The 12,282-nt window shown below is 43.5% G+C and overlaps 1 protein-coding gene across 1 annotated transcript; it reads right to left on the reverse strand.

The window, feature by feature from the left end:
• Nucleotides 1–415: 415 nt before the first annotated feature.
• On the reverse strand, nucleotides 416–10,375 carry ccdc112 (coiled-coil domain containing 112; the record flags this gene model as incomplete). Its single annotated transcript, XM_080853879.1, is given in 10 exon segments — nucleotides 416–553; nucleotides 2,214–2,309; nucleotides 2,930–3,346; nucleotides 8,096–8,486; nucleotides 8,629–8,704; nucleotides 9,474–9,563; nucleotides 9,642–9,760; nucleotides 9,885–10,039; nucleotides 10,336–10,350; nucleotides 10,352–10,375. Coding segments are annotated over 10 exon segments (1,521 nt in total).
• Nucleotides 10,376–12,282: the final 1,907 nt, after the last annotated feature.

Consider the following 12,282-nt stretch of genomic DNA (forward strand, 5'->3'; position numbering starts at 1 on the left):
CTTGTTTCCATACTATATCAAATTTGGAGCAAGTCAGCCTGAAGGACAAGTTACAAGTCTGCCTTAACAAGACAAACCTAAAGAAACAGTACACAGTCCAACTACAGTCCATCTGAATGGAGAAATTAAAAGATCATGTAAAAGAGAATATAAGTCGTTTATATGATAGAAACAAAAAAGAGGAAGAAATTCCTTTTTTATTAAAAATTAATTTAATACAAATATGAACTAGCTATGTTTTAGTAGCCTATAAATCTTGTCTCCAGCTTGGCACTGCCCTGAAGGTGAAAATGGGAAGAAAAAAAACAAACGTTTACAATCCATGCTGTCATTACATGTCATAACCATTATCAAACATCTCATCTCTGATATACAAAAACGACCTATAATAGGATCTATTATTCCAGTCAGTGGTTCATAGTAGCCAATCATACCTGTGGAATGTCTGATAGACAGGTCCTCCTCCCTCTGGTCCGATGTTTTTGGTCCGCTCCTCCCATCCTTTAGTGGGTTTACAGAGCCGAGCCTGGTCTCTAGTGATGTGAGCCTCGACCTGAATCAGTAATAATTCACCATTTCTGTTCGTTGTTCAATAGACCAAACCATTCATCTCAGGTGGAGACATTCATGCTCTAGGCTAAGCTGGGACACTGTGTATGTACTCTATTGTGTTTTCAACCTTTGCAATTGGAGTCTATGGTCACCCCTATATCCGTTTGGTAACAGGTTTTGAAATGTGGCACACTAATTGGGGACAGTCTGCGCCTCAAGCACTCTAGCGCTACCAACGGGTTAAAGTTGGAGGTGCATCTAGACACCTAACTTTTGAACCATATGCCCCATTTGGAAAAATGAGGCACAGTTGGATTCATTTTCGATCAGACAGAGTTCAAATCATGATGGAGTTTCTGCCATATTGGATTTAATGATATTCTTCTCAGGCCACAAATCTTGTCCAATTTTCACTTAATTGCTACAGGTGATCTTCAGATTAAACCTCACAAGGGTTATATGGATTTTTGATTTTCCAAAGTGTTTTGTAACAGTCAATCAAAATTGGTGGCAAACAGGAGCAGAGGTCCAGTGCCCGTCTATGCAGCCCTCAGTGACTTAAAGTTTAGCTTTACAGTATCTAACAACATTCATGGTTCAGTCTGCTAAAAGTTAGCAAGCTAGTGGCATTGTGTGTTTTTATTTTGGGAGAACTTTGTGGTTGTATTTGTTGATCTGTTGGCAAATTTGGTAGGTATGTGAGTCTTTATTAATCTCTGGATGGTTTTGTTTGCTTCTTACAGCCATACGCTTGAGGAAAACGCCTCCAAGACAGACAAATGGCCGGTAGTGGAAGGTATACTTACGAGTAGGATTTCTGCCAACAAGTGACATTTGTACTTCTGTTCCACACTTGGACAGTGGACACCAATACTCAGTTTACGGCATACAGGTGAAAAAGGAACCACACTGACCAATCAGTGTTCTCCTTCCTTGTTGTAGTCTTTGCCTCAAGCAATCTTTCACAAGGATTGTATTATTTGGCTTCAAAACTGTATGTGCTTTTTTCTGCTTCAAAAAGGTGTGTGTGTCCATCTCTACATATGTCTTGCCTACCAGTGGCCTAACCAGAAACCCTCTGCATTTACTGAAGTTGGAGAGGGAGGTGTGGTATTGTGAAGGAAATAGTCAATAGGCTTAGTCTAGGATTTCTGATCCTCCGCCATTTTATTACAAGGCCTCTTGGTCTATTGGCCAGTCGTCTAGGGGTCTGGGGCTCATTGATGTGCCTGTACTATCTACCATATTTATCCCATTAGTCAAACATTCACTAGTTTTCCATTTTTCTCATCAAGCCAAATGTGACAGTTCTCCTTTAACTACTTCATATAAGTCGCTCATCTCCCACTGGCAGTTTTGCTTGTATGCTTGAGTGTATAATATGCTGCTTTTAAGCGCATATATATACACCCGATGTACATACGTATTAATTTATCTTCTTGCTTCAGATTCTCTTTGCTTCTCTTCCTTGACGTACTAGCCCCCCCTCCCCATCCCAGATGGTTCCCCCCCATTTTTGTGCTGAGTTCTGCTCAAGGTTTCCTGTTAGATGGGAGTATTTCCTTGGAGGAACTCAGGGCTTAAGGCGGTGTTTTAGGACAGGGCAACAATGTAAACTTATTGAGGATTGAGTCTCTTTGGTGATAAATGTATGGCAATACCTTTTCTTTAATCTTAGCAATCCTCTTCTGCCTCTCCATGCACTCCTCCTCTTTCTGTTGTTTCTCCAACAGCTTTGTTTCAAGCTTGTGAAGATCCTTCAAATATGATTAAAGTTTGTGTCAATGGAATTCTACCAATAGAGTTTATAATCATAACCAACTTCTTTTAGTAAAGAAAACACACCCAGAGCTAATTTCACCAAACATTTTGGGATAATTTGATCATCTACTTTAATGTAATATTAATTATAATATGTTTGAGCTACAATATTAGCACACCTTGTGTCACATTCACACCAATATGAAATCACAGAAGCAGCTGTAACAACCACAGATATGAGGAGGCCATTACATACATATGTAGGCCATTACCCATATGGAAATTATCAGTATAAATATGTGAGTAGACACTCAAAGTGCTTGAGAACACTTCAGTTGAAGAAAATGAAAAAGGCCGGGATTTGATACTTTTTAAAACTGAAATACCAAGGAAACCATATGGAAAATCAATTCATTCTTAGACAGTTACAGATTTTTGATACAGAAACAGTTCCTACAGTGTGACTACATTACTACATAAGTATATTATAAACACCACATTACTGAGATGAAACAAAATGCTAGTGTGAAAAGCACTTTCATCAAAAACTGACTTTATACAAGCAAACACCTGCTCCTCTAAGTGTTTGCAACCATATGGTATACCTGGTACTCACCCTTTCCTGAAAGTGCTGGATGAGTTGGGCAGCAGCACTCCTCCTCTCCTCCATTTCTGCTCGTTCCTGCGCCTCCTTCTCCACCAAGCGTTGTTTCTCCTGCTCCTTCTTATGTTGGACACAAGCTTTCACTGCCAGCTGAGCCTCCTGTTGCCTCCTGCGCTCCTCCTGGGCCATCCTCTTGCGGAGCACCTCCTCCTTCAGGCGCTGCTCCTTCTCCTGCTCCTGTTGGAGCTGCCGCTGGCTCCTCCATGCCTCAATCCTAATGGCCGCCTCCGTCTTCTCCTCGTCTGCCCTCTGGCGGCGCTCCTGTGCCACCTCCTCCCTCTTCCTCCTCTCTGCATCCATCAGTTCTTCTCTCTGCTGCAGACTGTCCCCTTTCCCCTGCTCTCTTTCTGTCCTCCACCTGTGGATGGCCTGACAAACCAGATGGATTCCATTAATATACTTCACTGAAAAAGGTTTTCCAACCCCCTTTAATGGATTGCTTGACAACAAATAGCAATGCATATCAGCAATACAATACATACAGCAGGTGCTTTCTACTACAGAGGATATACTGTAGTATGTATATAGTAGGATGTACTACTACACAGGACTTCCAGTTACAGATCCACCATTGCATTAGGACTCCACTTGGACACAGGCCGGGGTCTGATCAGCCTCGGTCGGGTCGCCTGGAGGAGGGTCTCTGTTGCAAGACCCGAAACACCCAGTGACTCCAGGAACAACACTGATGATGTGTACAAGTTTGCGCATCAGTAGATGTATTATTAACTGAAACTTCTGGGCGCACCAGTGACAGCCAGGAACCGACTTGGTGACGACCACTGTAAGTGTGGTGACATCTGGAGAGACAGAGGACGGCCGGAGAGACGGCAACCCGGGGTGGGGAGGGTTGGCAGCCAAAGCCACTTCTTCCGAGAGGAAGAACCCAAAAGCAAGCTACAGACACAACGAAGGAAAAATACCCCCAGGGGTGCCCGAGAGGGGGGGAGGATGAGCACCCCAACAGGACGGACCTAAGAACAACAAACCAGGATAACGGAATAACGACGACGACAGTTAAGTGCATCTGCGGTAAAAGAATCAGAGGGGTTTTAAAATCCATCAAGGCAGAATGAGATGTTTGTTAGCGGTAATGACGACACAACGCACAGAAGTCACTTCTGGTCAGACGCAGGAGGAGCCAGAGGCACCAAAGGCCACGCCAACGGCCTATGCTCCAAGCCACAGAGCAAGGAAAATCCAGAGCCTCAAGGAAGAGCTCAAGCTGCTAAAGAGGCAGTACAAGACAGCAAGGGAAGTTGAAAGAGCGGGCCTAGCGGACCTGAGGGCAATCCTTAGGAAACAACTCTTGACCCTGTGTTGAGCAGAGTTCCACAGGAGGAGGCGGAAAGAGAGAGGCAGGAAGAGAACAGCTTTCCTGGCCAATCCCTTCAAGTTGACCAAGCAGCTCCTTGGTCAAAAGAGGACTGGCCGCCTTACCTGCTCCAAGGATGTCATTAACAACCACTTCAAGGCCACGTACAGGGACCCCTTCAAAGAACAACCGCTGGGTCCATGTGATGCACTGACAACACCACCAGAGCCTACATCAGACTCCAACCTAAGGGAGCCCTGCCTATGTGAAGTGGAGGAAGTGGTGCGGAGAGCAAGATCAAGCTCGGCATCAGGCCCTAGCGGAGTGCCTTATAAGGTGTATAAAAACTGCCCAAAGCTATTACATCGGCTTTGGAGGGCCCTGAAGGTGATCTGGAGGAGAGGAAAGATCGCCCAGTCATGGAGGTATGCTGAGGGAGTGTAAACACCAAAAGATGAGAAGTCTGAGAACATCGACCAGTTTTGTGTCATCTCCTTGCTCAGTGTGGAGAGCAAGATCTTTTTCAGTGTCGTAGCCAGAAGACTCTCCAACTTCTTTTTCAGCAATAAGTACATCGACACGTCAGTGCAGAAGGGAGGAATACCGGGGGTTCCTGGCTGCCTGGAACACACAGGTGTGGTAACCCAGCTCATCAGGGAAGCAAGAGAAGGTGGAGGGGACCTGGCTGTGCTATGGCTGGATTTCATCAACACCTATGGCTCGATACCCCACAAGCTGGGTTGCACTGGAGAAACACCATGTACCGCAGAAGGTGAAAGACCTCATCTTGGACTACTACAGCAAGTTCAGTTTGAGAGTCTCCTCTGGCCAGATGACATCTGACTGGCACCAGCTGGGAGTGGGAATAGTCACTGGTTGTACCATCTCAGTCACCTTCTTCGCACTGGCAATGAACATGCTGGTCAAGGCAGCTGAACCAGAGTGCAGAGGCCCCCTCAGCAAGTCTGGAGTAGTTCAGCCTCCCATCAGAGCCTTCATGGATGACCTCACAGTAACAACAACAGCTGTACCAGGAGCCAGGTGGAGTTTCAAACCTGCAGTCCAGGTCCTTCGTTTTAAAGAAGGGGAAGGTCGCAGACAAATTCCGCTTCGAGCTGGGAGAACACCAGATCCTGTAAGTCACTGAGAAGCCTGTGAAGAGCCTTGGAAAGGTCTTCAACTGCAGTCTGAATGACAGGGATTCCATCAAGGGCACCAGTGCTGACCTGGAGGGCTGGTTGAGAACAGTGGACAAGTCTGGGCTACCTGGAAGATTCAAGGCCTGGGTCTACCATAGGGCTGCAACTAACAATTATTTTGGTAATCGATTAATCTATCGATTTTTTTTTGATCAATCGACTAATCTATGATTATTTCCATAAATGTAAAAAATGATTCAAAATGTTGGAATTTGAATTTCAAATGTATTTGAGTAACAAGTTAATACAAATGTAATCATCATAATAAATAAATTAAAAAGTAATACAAATTAAGAGTGCAATGCTTTTAAAAGTAAAGAGAAAGTGACATTCAAATCCACAATCTTTTGTTTGAAGATTGCTAAGTGGAGGAGGTTAACTATTCAGAACAAACGAAAATACAGGCTACTCTGATAATTCACCGATTTACCACATTGCACTTAACATAACTGAAAAAGCGCTAGCAAGCATCCTCTGTGAGACGTTCTATTTTCAAACATGTAAGAGTAAACCTTACATTAAGTTATAGATATATGTCTATGATAATTGCTGCTAGACGCTTACTGTTCTTACTGCTCCCACAGCCCATTCTCTTTGAAATACTGAAGTAGTACTTCTTAAACTACTAATAATTGACCATTATTGAGAAAATTGAACATTTTTCTGTAATCCATATCTGATATGCAGCAGCTGCTAAACCAAGCTTTGTTTATTGTTTCCATGGTAACATGAGCCATCTCAGAATAATTCGCTTTTCGCAGCTATCTGCACTTCCTATATGCATTCCGAATTAAAAGTACCGGTAGCTCTGTTAGCGTCTTCTTTTTTTTATATATTATATGACGCATCGACGATACAAATCCGCGTCGATCATTTTTCACAATCGACATTGTAAATTTCGTCGACTAATCATAGTAGCTCTAGTCTACCAGCATGGGATCCTCCCAAGAATCCTCTGGCCTCTGCTCATCTACGAGGTCCCCATGACTGTGGTGGAAGACTTTGAGCAAAGGGTGAGCAGCTATCTGCGGAGATGGCTGGGATTGCCACGCAGCCTGAGCAACATAGGGCTGTACGGAAACACCAACAAGCTCAGGCTTCCCTTCAGCTCAGTCAGGGAGGAATTTATTGTGGCACGGGCACGTGAACATCTGCAGTGCTCTAAATCCAGAGATGCCAAAGTGTCCGGGGCAGGGATTGTTGTGAAGACAGGGAGGAAGTTGAGGGCAGCCGAAGCAGTCCAGCAAGCAGAAACTCGACTGAAGCACAAGGCCATCCTTGGAGCAGTGGCGCAAGGCAGAGCCGGACTGGGGAGCCAAACAACGACCCAATACGACTCTGCCAGCGGGAGGGACAGACAGAGGTTGGTGCAGGAGGTGGTGCGAGATTCAGGCGAGGAAGAGCGGACCAGCAGAGCAGTGGCTATGCGGCAGCATAATCCATCGCTGAGGCAATCAGCAAGGGGATCAAGGGCAGCCGATACACCAAAGCCACAGCTAAGGCCATTCACTTTGGGAAGGACAAAGGGCCGGAAAAACACCAAAGAACTGCTCTGCTGGTTTGCTCTCCACGGCCCGAGACTGGGTGATGACAGTTGACTTGGAGAGGCAGCTGAAAATTCCACCACACATCACCCAGTCCAGATTGAGACCTGACATCATCTTGGTCTCAGAAGCCTCAAAACAACTATTTTTGCTGGAGCTGACGTTCCCCTGGGAGGAGAGGATGGAGGAGGCGCAAGAAAGAAAGAGGGAGAAGTACCAGGAGCTGGTGGAGGATTGTCGGAGGAACGGGTGGAGGACAAGATGTATGCCAGTGGAGGTGGGAAGTCGGGGATTTGCCAGCCACTCCCTGAACAAAGCCTACGGCACACTGGGCATAACAGGTGTCAACCGAAGAAGAGCTATAAGTCACAACGTAGAGGCAGCAGAGAAAGCATCTAGATGGCTCTGGTTGAAGAGGGGAGAGCAGTGGTGGTAGCATGCCACTTGGACACAGGCCGGGGTCTGATCAGCCTCGGTCGGGTCGCCTGGAGGAGGGTGTCTGTTGCAAGACCCGAAACACCCAGTGACTCCAGGAACAACACTGATGATGTGTCCAAGTTTGCGCATCAGTAGATGTATTATTAACCACCATTCATGTTTCCCTCAGTGTTTTCTCTCCTATAATGTCTGCCACTGTTCTAACCATTCCTAGGCTATGTTGTCAGAAGATAACTGTTAAATTCAGCTGTATTTACAGACTTAGGGCCCAGATAAAAAGACAACACATTACATACGATGAACAGATTCGTAATGACTGTCAACACTGATGTTTCCAAAAAAAGGAGGAATACCTTGTGTCACTTAGTGTGTCATTCAGACCACAACTCAACTTGACAAAGTATAGAAACTGCAAGCTGTATTTTATCAACAGCAAATACAAAATGTTTTCGCTAGAAGCTTTTCTTACCATCAACAGTGTAATTCCATCATCGTTTGCGTGCAGCCAGCCAGCTAACTATTTCTATACCTGGCCATGGCCTAGTAATATAATGTCTGCATTGATCAATCTCATCAAATGATCTTGGGACATATTTTGTTCCCAGAGCCTATCATAGAGTACCTGTTTTTTCCTCTCTTGCAGATCTTGGACCTTTAGATACCATGCTTTGTGTTGGCGCACCTCCTCTTGGGTTCTGGCTGGCAGGTAGGCCATGGCCTCTCTGTTGCAGGAAGGCCTTGCACCATACTTGGTCAATACCCGGAGAAAACTCTGATGGTCGTACTGATCCCAGCCACCATACTGACCCCCAGTCAGCTGAAGAAAGGTATCCAGGGCTCTCACTTCAGGGGGAACACCCTCACTCTGGATGTGGGGAACATGCGCCTTGCCTGATGAAGCAGCAGGTACTACAGAGTCTGATTTGTCAAGAAGAGGCCAGGTCTCCATCTTCTTCTCGAAGGCAGAGAGTTCCTGCCAGCAGACCCTCTCCTCTTTCAGAAGCTCCTCAAAGCTGCAGGGAATCAGTACAATTACAAAAACTGTGCTGATTGCTTAGGTAAATTCATATGAATTTAGAATTAGCAGAAAACATGTTGCTGACAGAGAACTGCACAACACTCTCTCAGGTATGAAGCTTGATCAGTATTGCAAACCTTTGATGCCGATCTTCTTTAAAAGTGCTGATCGAGGTTTCAACCTCAGTCATTATCTCTTGTAGTTTCTCAATCACTGAAAACAAAGAACAGACACACAACCTATAAGCTTCTACATCCTCTTCATCCATTTTCTTTCATTCATAGATGTGTTCAGGCCTGTTGTATTCATTAGAAAGCCTGTTCCACGTAGATTGGTATTAAAGGCAATAAACTCCAAGTCATCTACCTCCGGCCTCAGCTGTCTCCATCCTTGGGGAAAAGCTTGTCAATAAGTATGTACCACCGTCCATTAGGTGGTCTCGGAGAGCGATTTGTATTTTTGACAGTGATGTTTAATTGAGCTACACTCTGCAACTTTAGGGGGAGCTCAGTAGCAAAAAATAATAATTCCCTATTATTATATCCTATACCAACCCCACTCTAACTCGTGGCATACTGCTTGTGGTGTATCTTAATGCAGTACATTAAGGGTTAATGTATTACGCAGGTTACGTTACAGTAGACCAATAGGATTATGTGTGTGTGTGGTCATATGATGCTGGGTTCTTACGTCTTGATGTCAGTTTAATAAAGTGCCTGTAATGTCAAGACACAGTTGTCCGCGCTGAATTAATATTCTACAAATAGAATATACGACACTGCTTTATCATATTATTTCTGGTGGCATTTTATTTAATCTCTTATGTCAAGATGTTTTAGCCCATTGATAGTTTTCACGTGACTGAAAACTATCAATTGTCCTGTGTTTGCTGAAAGTGCTTGGAGACCAATCAGACAACAGGCCTATACAAATTTGACTTCACTTGAAAATACTGTTCCGTATTTAGAGAATCTGAACTTACATTCAGGGGAGGGCTTCACATCAGTTAGTTGTGCCTGGAATCGGGCAACTCCGTGTCTCAATTTCACAAGCTGTTGCTGTACTCTCAACCCTGTGTAATTTCAAAATGCGATTAGATCGATATGATTCTTGTAAGGATCATATCACATAGTGTCAATCACGAACTTACTTTCATTGTTGAGGTCGTGGTTTAATCTTTCATCCGCCTCCTTAACAACCGAGAAAAAATCTCCGAAGCCATTCTTCCAGTGGATTTTTAGCAATGTCTCTTTCTCATTCTTCTCAACCCTGAAATAGTCCTGGTTATGTTATCATCCCAACACAGCACAAAATGGGATTTAGGCTAGTAGTACTATAATGAAGAAGCAAAAAGCCTATTCTTACTATTTGGCAAACTAATAATGGGACTTACAGCTTTTTCAGATTTTCGACTTTTCGGAAGAAATCTGTCTTCTTGTGCTCAGTCGCCTTTTCCGATATCTTCGCGTTATCTCCGTGAGAAGTTATGTTGAAACCATCCCAATTCTGTTTCACAGGAGCGTTCATGATGGTGTCCAACGGATAGAACTGTAAATTAAAAATGTTAAACATGCACAGGTATCATGTATGCAACACGTGTTTAGCGTATTCAGTGTAGACCTTTCAATAAAAACCACGCTGGCTAGGCTACATGCTGAGTGAATTTGGAATTTGGCAAGCTACAGATGGGTTAATCAAATGGATGGGGGCAACGTTTAAACAAGTAGCGTAACACTGACAGCGCAATTAAAGTGACCGTTAACCAAATGTGTCAGTGATATAAAAACTGATAGCACATTTGGTTGAAATTACGAAGTTATCGAGATGTGTATTGTTGACTTTACCTGTCTGTTAGAAACAAGTATCCGTTGTCAAGGAGGACATGTTATTCAATTTCTTTTTTTGTCCAGCAGGGGATGCAGAGAGGAAGTGTTGGTGCCCAATCGGTTATGCACATGCGCGTGCTACGCACAACATATTCCTGTCGGATTTGTATGTTTGCATGTGCGTTGAAACGCTTGATCGAAGATTTTGGCCGAGCAAGATACTTGACCATGGATATCGATATACAGACGTGGACAAAATTGTTGGTACCCTTAAGTTAAGGAAAGATGGAGATGATCTTATAGCCTTTACCCTAACATGCTTGTCTATATTTTTCTTTCTAATCTCCTGAGACAGCTCTCTCCTTAGCTTTCTGTGGTCCATGTTCAGCATACACACCATGATACCAAACACTGCAAACAGCACAGTGACTACTTTCCCCCCTTTAAATAGGCAGACTGACTGAGGTTTGAAGACACCTGTGATGCTAATTAGAGGACACAACTTAGTTTAACATGTCCCTATGTCAAATTATTTTAAATCTTTTCTAGGGGTACCATCATTTTTGTCCAGGCCAGTTTCATTAGTTTTTTTTCTTAAATTATTCTGTTGAACAACAATTCAAAAGCATTTTGATAAGTTAATTTTCATTACATTATTATTTATTATTACCTTTGTCAGTTTCAAGTTATTTCAGTGACCATTGTGGGTTTTTCTTTCTTTAACGGAAGGGTACCAACAATTTTGTCCACGTCTGTATGTATATGTACTTGATGACGATCCACTTCCCGGAACCCAGATTGCGAGGGGTGGGGTCTTAAACAGCCTCCTATATGCCGATGAGGAAGCCACTGCCCCATATAGAAACCCTCTGCCCACATGTAGCCTACCCATCCCCACCATAGTGTCATACACTTATTCTACCCCATTCTCTTTGCTAGCATTTTCCTGCAATGTATATAATTACCACAATCAACATGTTTTTTCTGTTCCTACTCTACTTACCCCTGTATTAGTAATAGTAATACCCAATAAGCTGGTTTGTATGTATCATATATATAATGCTTGTATATTATATACATTTGCTGTGTACATTTACCACTTGTTTCCCCTTCCCTTCTGTCCCTCCCCTTTTGCCACACCAGTGCTAATTTGTAATGATGTTGTGCCATTTGGTCTTATGCCTGAGTGGGCTGCAGATATGAGACACCCAAGGGCAACAACCAGTGGGGGCAAACTGATTTAGTTGATTTTGACAGATACACTTCAATGCACCAACCAAACTGAAGGATGTTCAAAACTACCACCTAAACATGAAAAGAAACCAACTTAGCCATACACACTTAAAGTGTGGTCACCCTGGGACACCACATGGTGCTAAACTGGGCCCGATACAAAGGTGAACGGAAGCTGATGCCACTGGGTTGGCTGTATTCGGTATTGTTGCTGCTCAAGGTTCCACCAGAAACGTTTTTTAAGAAACATTTTCTCATCTTTATTGTAGAAGAGAGCCGTCCCTGTCTGCAACAGCTTAGAAGCACACTACTGAAATTCAAACCCATAGCTGAAATTGAGAAGAATGTTATCCAAGAAGGCCACTGACTGAGTGAAAAAGTGCGTGAGTTGAGAAACATGAATCCACTTTTCCGACGACCAAAAACAAAGTGGTGCTGAAAAACGAGATTAGTAGGCCTTCCCAGGTAGAGAACACTGATTCCTTGTTGTTGAAGTTTCTGGTCACATTTACTTTTTGACATTAAACTAAATTTAAACATTGCATATTTGAATATAATATATTCAAATATGCAATGTTTAAATTTAGTTTAATGTCCAAAAGTAAATATATATTTACATATTATGTAGTGGTTTTCTTTCTTCTCAGTGCTGACTCTGTCTTACATACACTTTACTATAATTAGCTCTCACATATAAGCTCCCTCTCAAATACACACACACAGGGTACTGTG

The sequence above is a fragment of the Sprattus sprattus genome, assembly GCF_963457725.1.
Source record: "Sprattus sprattus genome assembly, chromosome: 16".
Classification (NCBI taxonomy): Eukaryota; Metazoa; Chordata; class Actinopteri; order Clupeiformes; family Clupeidae; genus Sprattus; species Sprattus sprattus.